At 42.7% G+C, this 17049-nt stretch overlaps 1 protein-coding gene across 3 annotated transcripts in view; it reads right to left on the minus strand.

The window, feature by feature from the left end:
* Positions 1 to 17049, minus strand: part of LOC148012227 (Small GTP-binding protein) — a 118487-nt gene that overhangs the window by 70450 nt on the left and 30988 nt on the right. For all 3 annotated transcript variants that reach the window (XR_015689027.1, XR_015689026.1, XM_087668863.1), the window contains exons 3-7: positions 6259 to 6348; positions 4381 to 4437; positions 4221 to 4286; positions 3956 to 4018; positions 3838 to 3882 (exon numbers count right to left, since the gene is read on the minus strand). Coding sequence is in view for 1 of the 3 variants with exons in the window: in XM_087668863.1 (XP_087524989.1) it covers positions 3838 to 3882; positions 3956 to 4018; positions 4221 to 4286; positions 4381 to 4437; positions 6259 to 6348 (321 nt within the window). In the remaining 2 variants the exon portion in view is untranslated. The remainder of the gene's footprint in view (positions 1 to 3837; positions 3883 to 3955; positions 4019 to 4220; positions 4287 to 4380; positions 4438 to 6258; positions 6349 to 17049) is intronic.

Raw genomic sequence — 17049 nt, forward strand, 5'->3', positions numbered from 1 at the left:
ATTGATGATCTTTAATCAGAAGATGATACACCTGGTGAGCTCAAGCCTTTTCTAAATTCAGCCTCCCTGCAAAGTCCCAGTCCTGCCAGGGACGATCCGTAGCAAGGGCAGAAAAGGGTTGTCTGCTCTGAAGAACCATCAAAAGCTGTTCCCATAAATACCTGTATCCACGAGGGATCCTGAAAAGCCTCCTAGCTGTACGAAACGACATCAACACATTGCGACTGACAAGGGTGGCATCCGCGACCGAAGTTAAGCCCAAACGTGCCATGCGGTTGAATTGTGGTCGAAGCTCATGTTTACCGTCCCACGAAATTAACCGCGAGACTGCCAACAGTTCCAATTGAAAAGAATTAGTGGCTAAGCGATCCTCCGCTGGATGCCACTGAGACTTCCGGAGGACCAGTCTCCAGGAACACACCAAATGGGCAAGCAAAGATGAGGAAGAACTGGAGAACCGAGAATCAGCATTAAGAACATGCCACCAAGAACTGCGGATTTGGGTATTACCATGCAGAAGCCCGTGATCCTCAAGAAAATAACGGGCTATGACGACCCAAGGATGATAATCCGAGAACATGTTCCATTATTTCCATCTTGTTTCTTGTTCGACTACATCTACCCATGTATGCATGTCCTTCTTAAGGCATTCCCTCTCTTTTTCCGATTCCGGTGCAACAGTTTTTCCTTATACCCTGTTATGTCTTTCTTGCAAACAGCTAGTTGAGAAATTTGGCTCGCAATTTCTTTTTCTTTCCTCGCTATGAATTTATTAGTGTTCTTCTCGAAGCTTTTGTTTCATTCTTCCAAGTTGTATCCAGTTTCACCATTTTATCTGCCATTTCAGCTTGTAATTCTACCTTTATTTCACTTTATTTCCCATTCTCCCACTCACTAATGCATGCTTTTCATGTGTGCTTTCATCTCCAGAAGTTCTTTATCGTGTAGTGATACATATGTTCTTCAATCCCGGCTTTTATGTGAGATCCCATGTCATCCAAATCACACTTGCATGTTGTCTTCAGTATTTTTGCAACCTTAGAGCATCTTTTGATGCTTGTGGACATAAGTGCATTGCATCTGCATCTCCAGTTAGAGATCTTCTGGGGTTTGGAAGGATTGCTCTTCCACCAGGATATCACCCTGTTTCCCTACTGATGCTGGTTCATCCATATTTGCAAGCGTATGACCTCTACTACCAATGCATTCACAAGTACTAGTCACGATATTATAATATGCAATGGTCACTGCTGTGCTTCAACAGTCAAAATTAAAACAAAGTTAAATTTGCAGCATGTGTTTACTGTATGCCTCCCTGAATGATCACACTATTCACTGACACACACACAGAGAGAGAGAGAGAGAAAGAGAAGAAGAAGAGAGAGAATCTGAAGAAAATGAATGCTGAATAGTGAAAACTGAGAGCAAAATACGTGCGAGAGAGAGAGAGAGAGAGAGAGAGAGAGTGTGTGTGTGTGTATCAATCTCACACAACCTCACAATTTCTCTGGAAAATACTGAATACTGACAATGACACAAGGCAGCCTGTAAATAGGCAATAAATGCAGCCAGGAAGGCCTGGAAAACTAGGCTGACCTGCTTCCCAACATGTCTGAAACACTGTGCAATCAGGTCTGCATTGCTGCCATGCCCAGCATGTCCGCTGCCTGGCCAGTCAATCCACCATGTTTGACCTTCCCGCATAAAAGCTGATCCTCTAACAGTAGCCCGGTATGTCAGGGTTATTTTTGTGTATGGCTGAAAGCCACCAGAACTCAGGTACAGCAATCTTTGCTTGCTTGTCTTTCTCTTTATGGGATTGACTGGCAACAATGTTTGCTCTTTTTTTGGAGGTTTATGATATGTGTTATGCTCATGCTAAACATAACACCTCTTGTACATCAATCATTAATCAGTTTGCCAAAAGCAAAATAGAAACAATGTGTGTGATGACAAGGCTGTCCCTTTTCCACAGCTCATTGCCAGCTGCAAAAAGATTCTCGTACATCTCAAATTGGCAAAGACAGCAAACAAATTCCTGAAGCCTTGAAAGCATTCAATGAAGCAGTATTTGACAAACTGTTTACTGTGCAAGAGCCCAAGAGAGTGTATATCACTGCAAGAAAAAGGCATTACTACCATAGAAATGTGTTTTATGACCAAGGTTATGTGTTTCTGTTGCAGTTGCTTCTGCTAGGTATGGACTGGTCACTGGACATGCATTATCAACAGGCACAGCGATGAAAGAGTGTTCAATGTCATTTCAGCCAATTCCCTCCTCTGAATCATCAATACATGTTGGAGGTTTGGCCAGCAATATGCTTCACCCACTGCCAAGATGTTGCCTCTGCCAACATTAACCGCTGAAGCTGTTTATCATGATGTCATTTCTCCTGGGTGGATGTGGGAGCATGCCAATCATAGTTACCTGGAACGGGGAACGGGAACGGAAACGGGAATGGGACCCCCTGGAACGGGGGGAACGTCCAAGGTGGGGGAACAGAAACGTGGGGGAACGGCACATGTCTCAAGTGCCCCAAAAATGCCCTGCATGACCAAGTTGCCCCAAAGAATGTCCCTCTAATTGCGCCAATACCCCTCAATCCTCCAAATTGACCCGAATGCCCCAAAATTGACTCGATTACCCCCATAGCTCCAAATTGCTCTGAGTTGCCCCAATTATCCTAGTTTCCCTTGAAATTAGACAATATAAATGGATGATTACCTTGGAATTGAGAATCGGCTGAAATTTGATTGTGATTTGCAAGAGTTCATAATGCATCAAATTTGAACTTTGCACAGACTCCTAATTGGCTTGTGGGTTGTCTTGACACTTCGAATATTCAATGAGAGAGAAAGAGAGAGAGAGATTAGTGTGTGCAAATTAGGCGATGGAGATGGGTGAACATGTGGTAGGAGTGTGATACAAGCAAAAAGAAAAAACATGAAAAATGTAAATTTTTGGTCAACAAGCTTGGAACGTCCATTCCAAACAGGGAACGGCAAGGGGGAACGGTAGGGAACGGCACGGAACGTCCATTCCAAACAGGGAACGGCAAGGAACGTTCCCTGTCCGTTTCACCTCCTCCAAGGGTCTAGAACACGTTAGGCCATTCCTACAGGCCGGAACGGCCGTTCCCTGTTTCTATGATGCCAATACTTTGTCTCACTGTGTTGTGGGTTCCTATGTTTGTAGAAGTCTCTAAGCCTTGCTCATCTTGTGCGGTCGCTTATGGGAAAGGGACATCAAGGAGGAGAGGGCAAACATCACTGCTCGAAAGAGTGTTGCCAATGCAGGGGGAACTGGCGAACAGCGACAGCTCTAGCAGGCCTGTTAGGGAGGGCGGGCAGATAAGCAAGCAGGAGGGCAAGGTGGGAGGCAGGACTAGAAGGGGAGATGGAGGCAACTGCAGGCAGGGCCAGAAGACAGGACACACTTTCCGTGGTGGGAAGGAGCCCAAAGAAGCAGTGAGACACTGGAGTCTGGTAGGAGGCCAGAAGAGGGGGAAGGTGGCAGCACCAAGGAGGCTTGAGACCATTAAAGCTTATTACAAAGCAGAATGGCCACTATAGAGGGGCAAGCTATTCATGCCTGATGTGCTTGTTGCCCTCTGGACATTAAATTCTCATCTAGCATTTGAGTATGGCTCAAGTACATCAGCCCTATAAATTCATGCAGTGAAAACTCCCTCAAAATCAATGATGAACTATCCCAGAGACAAGTTTGAAACTACTCTCACAGAAAAGACACCAAGAATTTTCTGTACAAAGAATCCTCAGATTTTCAACAAAATAGATTACATAGAAATTGGGAGGAAAAGTTAATCCTGATATTACCTTGGCAGAGCAAAGAACTGCTTCGCTGCAATCAAGCCCTACAATCTGTAAAAAAGTTGTAAAGCATGTTGAGTCATCATACTCCACAGAGGCCAGCATGTAAGATCAAGGAAAGAACCTCTTCAATTTCACGCCGAACTCGCTCAGGATCTGCTCCTGGAAGGTCTATCTTGTTGAGAACCTGAAATCATAAGCACCAAGGAGATAGTTTTTGGCCGTTCATAGACCTTGCAGATACTAGTCTGCAAAATAATCAATGCTAACAGAAATTTCTCAGGATGAATCACTACAGCACTTTCAAGTTATCCATTCAAAAAAGTAAATGCTGTAAGCATGCACAACTTCAAAAGCCTTAGAAAGAAGGTCAAAAACATAAAACATACCGGTATAATCTCCAAATTATTCTCCAAAGCCAGATATACATTGGCAAGGGTTTGCGCTTCAACACCCTGAACTGGAACCAGATCCATGATCAGCAAGCAAAGAAATAAATACTACAAAAAAATTATCATGAAGTGTCTACTGGGCTTTCCCTTGGATCACCTGCGAAGCATCAACAACTAGTAGTGCACCTTCACAAGCAGCAAGAGATCTGGATACCTGCTCAGAGAAAATGTAAACTAACTAGAGCTCATATAAATAGACACATTTTTTAATAAAATTCACATAAGATTATTAATAGAAGTACTTCAACTCTAGCGCCCCTAGCTCTGGGCATAGTGACCTTTGCTCTGACAATGAAGGACATGGGCACTAGACATGCAGTGGTCACAGCCTAGGCCTTGTGGCACAAGAGCAAGACCAAAATCAGCTCAGAACCTTCGAAATAGTGTTTCTATGACACTTTAATTAAATGAAATTGCCATGGTTTGTGCAAATACCTATTAAATTAAGTGTGGGCAAGCTAATTATGAAAGTTTAGTCAGTTACTTAGGTTTTAGCGGATAGGCAGCCCTTGCTTGGGCCTCAAACACTATCTTCCATTTGAAGCTCTTCTTCTCCTCTTTAAGCAGCCATGCTCTATTTTGGCTGTTTTTTCTCAGTTTTGCTCCTGTTCTTGAGTTTTTTGGCTATGATGAGTAAAGATGCAGCTCGTCTGTAAGCCAGGACTCAATTTGCTCGTGGATGTGATTGCTCCAATGAGGCTCAAATTGCTGCTATTCTTTTTAGGGTTCAGCAAGCAGAAGTCTGCAAATAGACATGCAGTGGATCCAGAGTTGGTTTGAGTCGAGAACTATGGCATGCCAAGGTCAATGAGGATTACTAGATCAGTTCTGTTGTGAGAAATCACTAAAATTTTATCAAATACCCCAATTTGGAGAATCTCTTCATGATCTAAAGAATAGTGAAAGGGGCGCTAAGCTTGAGGCAACAGGTGTCATTGTCTTGGGCAAGAGCGCTTTAGCTGCCTTTGAGTATTTTATTGTTGCTAAAATTTACCATTTTGCTATAATATGTGTGTATACAAATACAGTAAACTGCCTTTTTGTTCACCAAAGGCTGGTTTAACTCACACCTTGAAGAGTTTATCGAAAAAAACAAGTACAACAACAAACCACCATGGTTGCATGTCTACACAAACAGCTGAAAACCAAACAATAAGTTAATCAGCCCTCTCCATGTCATGAGCCTATCGATGAGGTGCAGCTTCATACTTGATCCACAGGTGGATCAGAAAGAGACTTGTAAAGCTGCAAACTATTATGAGAAAGGACTTAAACTTCGTTTATGGGTCTGCTATACTGAAATTTGGGTCAATATCACATATAAGAGTGATGACGAAGAAGTTCAGATTGCACAAAAAGCTGGCTCTCTTGCCGGTACCTAAAAGATGTGCAGACTGATTTGCATCCAAGACATTTTGGCCAACATGTATGCAGTAGAAAGTTGCAAAGTTATCCCACCTACTAGATAAGCCACAAGGAAGTCAAGGAGCTCTGTCATGAAAAACTATGTATCACTCCTAAAATGAATTACAATGATCAAGCATACAGTGTATAACCTATTGCTTGAGGAGATGAGACTCTAGACAAGATGACAGACATCAAGGCCTAGTTTATATACACTCGATAGATGTGCTGATTAGTGTCTGAGAGTGCATGGAGTAAAGCTAAGCTTTCAAAAAAATTGATGAACAGAAGAAATGCAGGTACAAAACAGCTACAAGTATTCCCACAGCCTTGTTGAAGACCTCAAAGGTAACACATCCACCTGCAATTTGTCATTGAGTACCTCAACCACCAATGCAACAAAGGAGAAAAGTACACAATAAAATAAATGCAAAACACACATCAAATAAAATTTGCACTGCTGATGTTTGCCAACAGTTTTTATGTATGGAAAGGCCCCCAAAGTTTCAGTATCATTTGAGCACTTTTAGAAAGCAAAATTCCATACATATATCTCAAAGAAGCCGTGTACCTCATAAGAAAAATCAACATGGCCAGGTGTATCAATTAAGTTTAAACAAAACGCCTCGCCCTTTTTACTGATATATCTCATGCGAGCAGCCTGAAAACATCCATATGTAAAATTTAAAAATGGATCTCTCTGCATACGGAGGAAATAGGATTAGCATAAAAAGCAAATAATTAACAAACAAATAACATAGCCCTATTTTACCACCGTGCATCACAAAAAATTGGGACAATAGAGCCGGATGAGACTAATCAATCTGCTCGGATTTGAAGGACTTGCATAAGACTAACTAAAAATTAGCCCTCTAAGAGACTTCAAAAAAATAACTGGTGTAAAATAAAAAGGGATGTCTATTATAAGGCCTGAATCATCTACAACAATTATTGAGGAATAACAAAGTGAGACCTGTGGTAATGAGTGCTACGGATGGTTTTACAAGAGCACGTGTATCACCGATACAAGGGTCTTCTTAGTGTTCTTATTCAGTGAGATCACTCCTAGACGAGAATTCCATGTTCTTGGTGAACCCCTGGATAACTAAGGACCTATAGAAGGTGGTAGAATATTTCCAATTCATAGGTCCACCAGTGGTTTACACAGTTGGAGACTAAATTGTTTATAATTGAAACCAGAATCAAAGGTTGTAAATCTTTTGACTCCATACCATCAAGGGGGAAGATTGGTTCGTTAGGGCCAGAGTGGAAAAAAACCATTCTTATCAAGGAATTAATCCATTACAGTATTGCCAAAGCTCATGAAGGTATATTTGTATTTGGTAGAGTGGGGGAACAGAACCATGAAAATAATAATTTTTATATACAAATGAATGAACTGAAAGTTATTAAAGAACAATATCGCATCCATGCAAAATCATTTTATAATATGTCATACAATTATTATTTGCCAAAAGAGATTTCTAATTTTCAAAACCAATTGTTTCAAAGAACGATTCATATAGAGCAATGTATGAAAGCCATATTTTTGTTTGTCAAAGTTTGCACTACTAGTGGCACACCTATAATAGATAGCCATAAAAGATCTCTCTCCTTTAATGCAATTAGCAATAACTAGCTTGAATTAGCTTCAAATGGTTGAATAGTAGACGCACACGCTTTTTTGAAAATGAAACCATTGCTCTTTAATTGAGAATATAGAAAGGAAACAGTTTGCAAAGCAAGGTCTATTAAGAAAATAGAGCGAAACCCATCCATGGGAAAATGATGCATATGAAGATATGGAATTTATACCTAGCCATTATCTTATGGGATTTGTATAGGTGTAGCAGCTACCACATAGGATTTAGGCACACATGCACACTTCTTTTTTGTGTGAACTTACCGTTAGCCTATATTTTGTCAGTCCGTCATCTTGTAGTTGTGAGGTCCATCAAAGTCTGATGGAAATATAGGAGCTCTGACTGTTTCAGCGCATTAATTCTCCGCGCAGTTCTTTTTCAGTGTGTTTAGGGTGTGTTCACACTGATTCCAGCATTCTGCATTCTGTGTCAGTGGCTGGACAGCCTATTTTGAGGCCAGAGTTGGGAAGCAGCCTACCATTAGGGGGCAGCGTGCCATTATTTTCACCAGCATTTTTCACAGTTGGCAGCTGGTCAGCCAGTATTTTACTGGCCGACTGCAGCATATCTATGGCCACCTGATCAGGTCAGCTAGATTTTGCACTAGCTGGCTATTAATAGTTCCCCCCTCCCACAATTGGCTGCACATTATCTTCTTGCAGGTTCAGCACACTCCATCTTCAGTCCTCCTCCATCCCTGGTGCTACCATTGTCATCAACCTGATCTGGTGCCCTTACCAATGCCTTGGGCTGCATGCAGGGACTGATCCTCCATCCACCATTGTATCCAGCCTTCCATTCAGATGTAGTACAGATTTATCACTTCATTCTCTTCTCTCTTGCTATCTCTCTCTTCTCTTTCCTCTTCGTGTTCATGTTTCTCTTCCATTGCGCACTCACATGGTATCATAGCCTAAGTGAGGATGCAGAGGATCTACTAGAGGAGACCACATCTAGGTTACTCTTTATAGCACATTTGTCATGAAGAACGCGAGGTTGCTGCAGTTTTCAGGCCTTCTCCTAAGCATGCAGGACATCTACAACTTCTTGCAAGGTGTAGCTAATTTTCCCTCCATTCGAGCATCCCAACACCAAAACACACATTTCCTTAGTGTGACTGCAACTCTATCTCAAAGGTACAGATGGAGTACCACCAATTCAATGTGTTTGATGACTCAAAGGAGGAGTCTATCTATTCTTTAGAAGATGAGCATTCTCACCAATCTGAACATTGCAAAGAACAACGCAAGAAATAAAATCAAAGCACCGTTCTAAAAGGGAATACCACTCTGATAGATCTCAAAGATTGGAGCAGCCTTCTCCACCCACTTCTTCACATGTCTCAGATAGGGCCCATCCTTCGAGCCCCCGGAATGCCATGACGGCACCCTCTATATAGGTGCCGGTTCTTCCTTCATTACCCAAAGAAGATTGACTTGACAAATTGAACTACTCCCTTTGGTCAGGCAAGGTGGAGTGCCTACTAAACACCTTTGATCTTTGGGATTTTGTTACCACCCGATTTCTCGTCACGTGGAGATTCCCACCATTGGTTCTACTATGGACCAAGCAGCTCTATGGGATCGGCTCAACTCTCAAGCTTGGTCCTTTCTTTTTACGAGTCCACAAGACGTTGTCCTTGTTCATGTACACAAGTTGTGGACTGTAACAGAGATGTGGACGGAGCTTTCTTTCCTTTACTATCAAAAGACCTTTGCCCACAATATTACCCTAGAGAAGAAACTCTGAATGATCTCAATTGATGACTCTCCTTCTATGAAAGACCACATCAACAAGATGGAGGATATGCAGGATGAGCTTGCATCCCTAGGCTGGATGATATCTTCAAAGGACATGGCGATGGTTCTTCTTGCCCAATTGCGATCTCAAGTAAGACATTTTCTACACCAGATGCTACTCGGTACAAGTGCCTTGTTCGCTCCTTGATAAAGCTTATTTATACTAGGCTAGACATTTCTTTGTGGTGGCTCTACAATCTTCTTGGTAGATGGAGTGACTCAAATTGGGAAGAAGATATGGAATCTAGACACTCCACTATCAGTTTTTTCCCTCTCCCTTGGATCAAGAGCTATCCCATGAACCCACTCAGCTATGCATGAATAACCAAAGTGCCCTTTTTTCTTTTTTGGCTTCATCAATTGGCAATTGATTGTCTAGTATTTTATTGGTTGACAGCAACACATTTATGGCTACCTAATCAGGTCAGTCACATTTGCCACTAGCTAGCTATTTATAGCCCTCCCACACTTTGCTACAAATTAGCTTCTTGAAGGTTCAAGACACTCGCCTTTACCCCTCCTTGTCGAGCTAAAAAATGCATCACATGATGATTAGCCTCTTAATCAAACCCAAAACATGCTTATTTAATGAAAAATGCAAAAAAAATGCATGGTTCGAGAGAGTTTCTATGAAACCCTAATTTGGGAGGATCCATCCACATCTACAAATAGGCAGGCTGCCTCCATTCAATATTTGTCCTTTTGTGCAAGTTTCTCACTCTACCATGCAAATTTCAGCCATCAACCACCTACTATCTATTGTCCAACAATCACCGACTACAGCCCATCACTATCCAGCCCTAGGCGGTTGTTTCCAGACATCACCCTACTATTTGAAGCTCTCCATATGTTGCGTCATCATAGCACCTAATCAACCTGCATTTTCAGCACCTCATGCCAAGAGACACACTACTGCTATCTCTCCCACCAAGCAACTGCTGCAATATCTTCGATTTTGTTGTCCTACAAGCTGCCAACATTAGCAAACACCTTTGCTGCTTCTCTAGCAGTACAATGCTGCATTTACTAGATTTCAGCCTCCAACTCTTGAGTTTAGGTGACCAGCCTGCTGCCCTTCATTATTCAGCACTTTCTCATCTTTGACTAGTGGTTACAATACTTGGGATCTGTCTTCGATGGATATCGCTCTCCAACACTACTGCTCTGCCCTTGGGCACTCTATACACTCTTCATTCATTTACAGTTTTCATCCACTTCAAAGTTGCGTTCTCTCCCTCCCCTTCTATTTCTGTTTGTTTTTGTATTTGAGTTTTGAGTTTTTGCTTTTAGTATTTGAGTTGTGTACGTCCATGTCAATATCGTTGTGTTTATGTTGTGATTATACATTGTTTCCTCAATGAAAACCCTAGCAACTACTCCAGAGTTTTCTTCACATGGTATCAAAACAATACTTGGGTTCCGTTTTTTATGGACATCACTCTCGAACACCTTTCTAGTTTTGGGCCTAAGAGGGGATTTTGAGCTAAAAAATGCATTATATGCTGATCAGCCTCTTAAACAGCCCCAAAACATTCTTATTTAATGAAAAACCGCAAAACAGTGCACGGTTTAAGAGAGTTTTTATGAAACCCTAATTTGGGAGGGCAATCCACATCTACAAATAGACAAGCTGCCTCCATTCAATATTTGTCCTTTTGTGCAAGTTTCTCACTCTACCATGCAAATTTCAGCCATCAACCACCTATTATCTATTCTCCAACCATCATCAACTACAGCCCATCACTATCCAGCCCTAGGCAGTTGTTTCCAAACATCACCCTACTATTTGAAGCTCTCCATCTGTTGCGTCATCATAGCACCTAATCAACCTACATTTTGAGCATCTCATGCCAAGCGACACACTACTGTTATCTCTCCCACCAGGCAACTGCTGCAATATCTATGATTTTGTTGTCCTACAAGCTACCAACATTAGCAAACACCTTTGTTGCTTCTCTACCGGTACAATGCTGCATTTACTAGATTTCAGCCTCCAACTCTTGAGTTTAGGTGACCAGCTTGTTGCCCTTCATTATTCAGCACTCTCTCATCTTTGACTAGTGGTTACAATACTTGGGATCTATCTTCGATGGACATCACTCTCCAACACTACTACTCTACCCTTGGGCACTCTATACACTCTTCATTCATTTACAGTTTTCATCCACTTCAAAGTTGCGTTCTCTCTCTCCCCTTCAACTTCTGTTTGTTTTTTTATTTGAGTTTTGAGTTTTTCCTTTTAGTATTTGAGTTGTGTACGTCCATGTCAATATCGTTGTGTTTATGTTGTGATTATACATTGTTTCCTTAGTGAAAACCCTAGCAACTACTCCAGAGTTTTCTTCACATGGTATCAAAACAATACTTGGGTTCTGTTTTTTATGGATGTCACTCTCGAACACCTTTCTAGTTTTGGGCCTCAGAGGGGATGTTGAGCTAAAGAATGCATTATATGCTGATTAGCCTCTTAAACAGCCCCAAAACATGCTAATTTAATGAAAAACCCAAAAACAATGCGCAGTTCAAGAGAGTTTCTATGAAACCCTAATTTGGGAGGGCCCATCCACATCTATAAATAGACAGGCTGCCTCCATTCAATCGTTGTCGTTTTGTGCAAGTTTCTCACTCTACCATGCAAATTTCAGCCATCAACCACCTACTATCTATTGTCCAACCATCACCGACTGCAGCCCATCACTATCCAGCCCTAGGCGGTTGTTTCCAGACATCACCCTACTACTTGAAGCTCTCTCCATCTGTTGTGTCATCATAGCACTTGATCAACCTCCGTTTTTAGCATCTGGTGCCAAGAGACAAGCTGTTGCCCTATCTTCCACCAAGAATTTGCTGCAATGCATGTATCCTTTGCTATCCAACACACTGCCTACCTCAACAAAGATCTCTCCTATTGTTGTCAGACAGTTCTTTGTCTCAGGTAATCACTTTTCAACCTTCTCTGGTGGTACACTCCTACGTTTACTAAATTTCAGCCTCCGACTATTGTGTTTTGGTGACTAACCTGATACCCTTCATTATTCAACACTCTCTAATCTCTAACTTGTAGTTACAATACTTTGGCATCCGTCTCCAACACGTCACTCTCCGACACTACTACTCTGTTCTTGAGCACTCTGTACACTCTTCATTCATTTACAATTTTCATTCACTTCAAAGTTGTGTTCTCTCTCTCTCCTTCTGCTTCATAACTACCTGCTACAAAAATGATACATCCGCTGTATTCACATCATGACCAGCACCATAAGAAACATTTGCATGATCAGCACTCATTTCTTAAGCCCCATAACCACCACGAGGTGCAAATGCATTACAATGCATGGCATTTTGTGTCCTAGGCCTCACGCCAATGCTACCATACATGGGGTTTGTGAAGAAAATACCCTAACACAGAAACATAAATAATACCGTACGACGTACGACAAAGCACAAATTGATAGAAGAACACAATTAGGGTTAGGGTAACTCAAAGACAATGAATACAAAGAATGAATGAAATGATATGATTATTGAATATACAATGCTCATGCAGCAAACACACTATGCAGTGAATGAATACTATACCTCGAACTCCTATATCTCAAGGATCAAGACTGGGGTAATGAGCTAGAGAGTGTGTCATACTCCAAACAGGTTCCAAATCGCAGCAATGCAACCTCCGAATGTCAAACACCAACAAACGCAACCAAGGAAGGCTAGATCTAATGCAAATAGTAGTGCAGGAGAGAGAAAGACTTAAAACGGAAGTGAGGAGAGAAGAGAGAAAGACTAAAAACGCCAGTGAGGTGAGAGAAAACAGTGAACGCAGCTGGCAGGAGATAAAAAACGACAATGACAAGCTGACGAGAGAGAAAACAACAAATACAAGCTGAGGAGAGAAAATATGCAACAGTTGAGAGTAGAGAGAAAATCTCCAGGGCAATAGTTGGGGCCTGCAAACGCAGCAATATGCTAACGTGGTAGGCTGTACGACAGCTGCATGACAAACAGCAACAGTTGCCTGGGTGGAAACAGCAGCAAAGTAATGATGGAGGGCTGGAAACACGCGCCAAATGAGTAAAGACTGCAATGGACAGCTTGGACTGCGATATCCTCCGCGAATGGTGTGTGGACAGCAAGCTGAAAAACACTTGAAACCTACAAGAAACGAGATTAGGATTGAATAGAGGACAACATACCTATTTATAGAAAGTTTGGGCCCTCCCAAGTGGGTTTGTGCTTATGGGATACAAACACTCTCTAGGAACGCATTTATTTTTAAATAAACAAGATTTCTTCCCTGACTAGGGATATTTTGGGGTTGTTCAAGTAAAGTTGATGCATTTTTTGCTCAACAGGATTATACATACTACTAGTTGTACCCGAATACATTGGACTTTGCACACCATACATTACATACCGTAAGGAGTTGTATGCTAACGTGGTAGGTTGTACGACAGTTGCATGACAAACACCAGTAGTCGCCTCACTTAAAACAGTAGCAAAATGATGGAGAGCTGGAAACTGTTAGCAGAGTATTTGTCAGCTCATGTGTGAGTCTGAGCTTGATCTAGGCTGGGCATTTTTTATTCGGTATTTTAGGTTTTTTCTGGTGTGGCATTTTATGCCAGTGGAGCATTTTATGCACCAGTCGGCCAGCTTTAATGCTGTCCGACCAGCATTATTGCTCCCCACTTTTTCAGCCTATTTATACTCAGTGGCTCCTCCTCAGTCAGTAACTTCATTTTCACCATTTGCAGACTCTGTGGAGAGAGGAGCCAGTGCCAGTGCCCACGCAGCCAGTGACTCACTGTTGTATGCGACTGTCTCGTGTTCAGATATATGGATTCCATTTCCCGTGCATACATCTGAGTTCTCATCTGTATCGTGTTCTTTTCTTTTCTCTTTTTGTCTTGTGTTTCAGCAGTTTATTTCAGCACATGTTTATGCTTCCACCGCTGCTCCACTTCTGACATGGTATCAGTTTTCAGGATTTGTGTTTCTGCTGTGTTTTCTTGCTGATTTCAGGACTGTTTTGTACCCCTGCTGATCAGACGACTGCTGTTGCAGCCAGGCGACCTGTTTTGGGGCTGTTTTCAGCCTGCGTTTTTTGCAGTTTTGCCATCGCCTGTTGTCTCCGCACCCTCTGCTGCCTACGCACCCTCTGCTGCCTGCGTTTTTCATCTGCAGCTGCTGGCGACAGTTTTCTACCTGTTTTTCTGCAGTTTACAGTCTGCGTTTTGCTGATTCAGCGTCTCTCGTGGCTGGGTGACTGTTACTTCAGGCCGTTTTTGCTGTTTTTGGCAGTTTTTGACTGATTTTTTGACTTTTTGCAGCAGATTTTGTCTTCTATTGATCAGATTTTGGGTTCTATTGCATGTGAACTCTCATTTTCTGTAGTCTGTGCTTGTGTTTTGGCTGTGTTTCCTCTCTAAATTCCATCTCTTCTCTACTTCTCTTCTTATCCTCTCCATATGGCTCCTCCGTGCACTTCCGCTGATGATAAGTTACATGGACCTGATTATCTCACATGGAGTGCTGTCATGAAAGCTTGGTTTGTGCAGAAGCGGCTATGGTACATCGTCTGTGGAGCTACTGCTCGACCTCTCCGTCCTTTTCCTCTTCCTGAAGACTTTGATGAGGACAACCATGCAGCATCCTTGAGATTACAGGGGCGGCTTCCGGCACATTATGGAGGTGAGGCTTATGTAGCTTCAGAGAGGGGTGACGGGAAGAAGAAGTCGAAGGCCCAGTGTTACCACTGTGGCAAGAAGGGACATTTGCGGAAGGACTGCAAGAAGTTAGCGGCTTCCAGGAAGAAGGAGCAGAAGACGAAGCGGGATGCTGACTCTACCGATGAGTCCTCTCCTTCATCAGACTCCGACTCCGATCCTCCGACCAAGGTGAAGTCCAAGGCGCGGAAGGGATCCTCTTCTTTGGATCGCGGGAAGGGCTTGGTGGCCCCTTCCTCGACTGCTTTCTAGTGGTGGTGATGAGGTCATCCCTCACGACTCTCTTGTGCCAGAGAGGGAGTGTGAGCGGGTGTTCAGATGGGGCAGCCGCGCCTCATCTATACTTTTTATACAGGTGCACAGGTTCCAGAGAGGGACGTCCCTGACGCATCGACTTCAGTCTGGCGGAATCAAATCCTGGAGCTCGGATTGACATCCAGATTCATGATGAGCTAGTCATCTGACAGAGAGCGGGAGGCTTTCGTCTGGAGCTCACATGAGGGGACACTTTGGCGGTCTGGCCAAAGGCAGGGACTCCGTGGTCACATATGTTCAGAGGCATTTTTGACAGGATGGTCTTGTATGCTCCTGCGAGACATTGGTGATGGACACAGAGACATGCTATGATCTTCTCTATTTTCAGGTGTTTGGTACGATCGACATCGACATCAGGTTCTCTCCGAGGCACCTTGGTGGTAGCTTGATCACCCACTGCTTGGGTATCCATGGTTCTACTTGGTGGTTCTATGTTGTATAGTTTCTGATCCCTTTTCCTTGTACTATTGTATTGTATCCGATCACTCATGATCTGAGAGAGGGTGTTAGCAGAATATTTGTCAGCTCATGTGTGAGTCTGAGCTTGATCTGGGCTGGGCATTTTTTATTCGGTATTTTAGGTTTTTTTCGGTGTGGCATTTTATGCCAGTGGAGCATTTTATGCACCAGTCGGCCAGCTTTAATGCTGTCCGACCAGCATTATTGCTCCCCACTTTTTCAGCCTATTTATACTCAGTGGCTCCTCCTCAGTCAGTAACTTCATTTTCACCATTTGCAGACTCTGTGGAGAGAGGAGCCAGTGCCAGTGCCCACGCAGCCAGTGACTCACTGTTGTATGCGACTGTCTCGTGTTCAGATATATGGATTCCATTTCCCGTGCATACATCTGAGTTCTCATCTGTATCGTGTTCTTTTCTTTTCTCTTTTTGTCTTGTGTTTCAGCAGTTTATTTCAGCACATGTTTATGCTTCCACCGCTGCTCCACTTCTGACAGAAACAAGCGCCAAAAGAGTGAAAATTGCAATGGACACCTTGAACTGCGATGTCCTCTGCAATGGACACCTTGAACCTGTAAAAACAAGATTAGGGTTGAATGGAGGGCAGCATACCGATTTATAGAAAGTTTGGGCCCTCCCAAGTGGATTTCTGCTTATGGGACATAAACACTCTCTAGGAACGCATTTCTTTTTAAATAAACAAGGTCTCTTTCTTAATTAAGCATGTTTTGAAACGGTTTAAGTAAAGCTAATGCATTTTTAACTCGATACCCCCTCTCAGGCCCAACAACAGTGCCACGAGAAGGAGGCTACCCAAGCCCCCTCTTTTTTTTCCTTTATCTTTGACCCTAAGGCATCCCACCCCAAAAGCAGCTAGAGCATCGAACAAAGGGTGCGCGTCGACTGCCCAAGACTATAGAGGCAATGGTTATTTTACCAAGGGAGCCCAAGTGATCACCCTAGAGAGGCCAAGGCATTGAACAAAGGGTGCATGTCGGCTGCTCAATGGCCTACCAAGTCTTCGAAAGGCAGATGGAATTAGCTATGGAGCTTTTTTTTAAAGGACTTTGTAGTTTTTATAGATTTATCATTAAGTGAGGGTTTCAAAAAAAAATTCGTCATATTGAGTATCTATGCCCCAAATGGGAGAGTGATAAGGAATGGACTGACCCAAGACCTTCACAAAACAAGTATACTAACCCTACCAATATTGGGTGTCGATGAAAAAGGAAAATGGCTAAGGCGTGGGTGACACAAATATAACAAATATGTAAAGCAAGCAAAACAAGCAAAGAAAGCAAGCAAGCTAGGAAGGCTTGGAGACTGCCATGTGCAATGCCACAAATATCGTGGACCAAAGTCGACCACTCCAAAAGACCGAAAATGCACACAAATGCATGTTTACATGAACAAAATACCAA

Source organism: Lygodium microphyllum, chromosome 27 (genome assembly GCF_053477565.2).
Source record: "Lygodium microphyllum isolate KBCC chromosome 27, Lygodium_microphyllum_v1.1.10, whole genome shotgun sequence".
NCBI classification, from domain to species: Eukaryota; Viridiplantae; Streptophyta; class Polypodiopsida; order Schizaeales; family Lygodiaceae; genus Lygodium; species Lygodium microphyllum.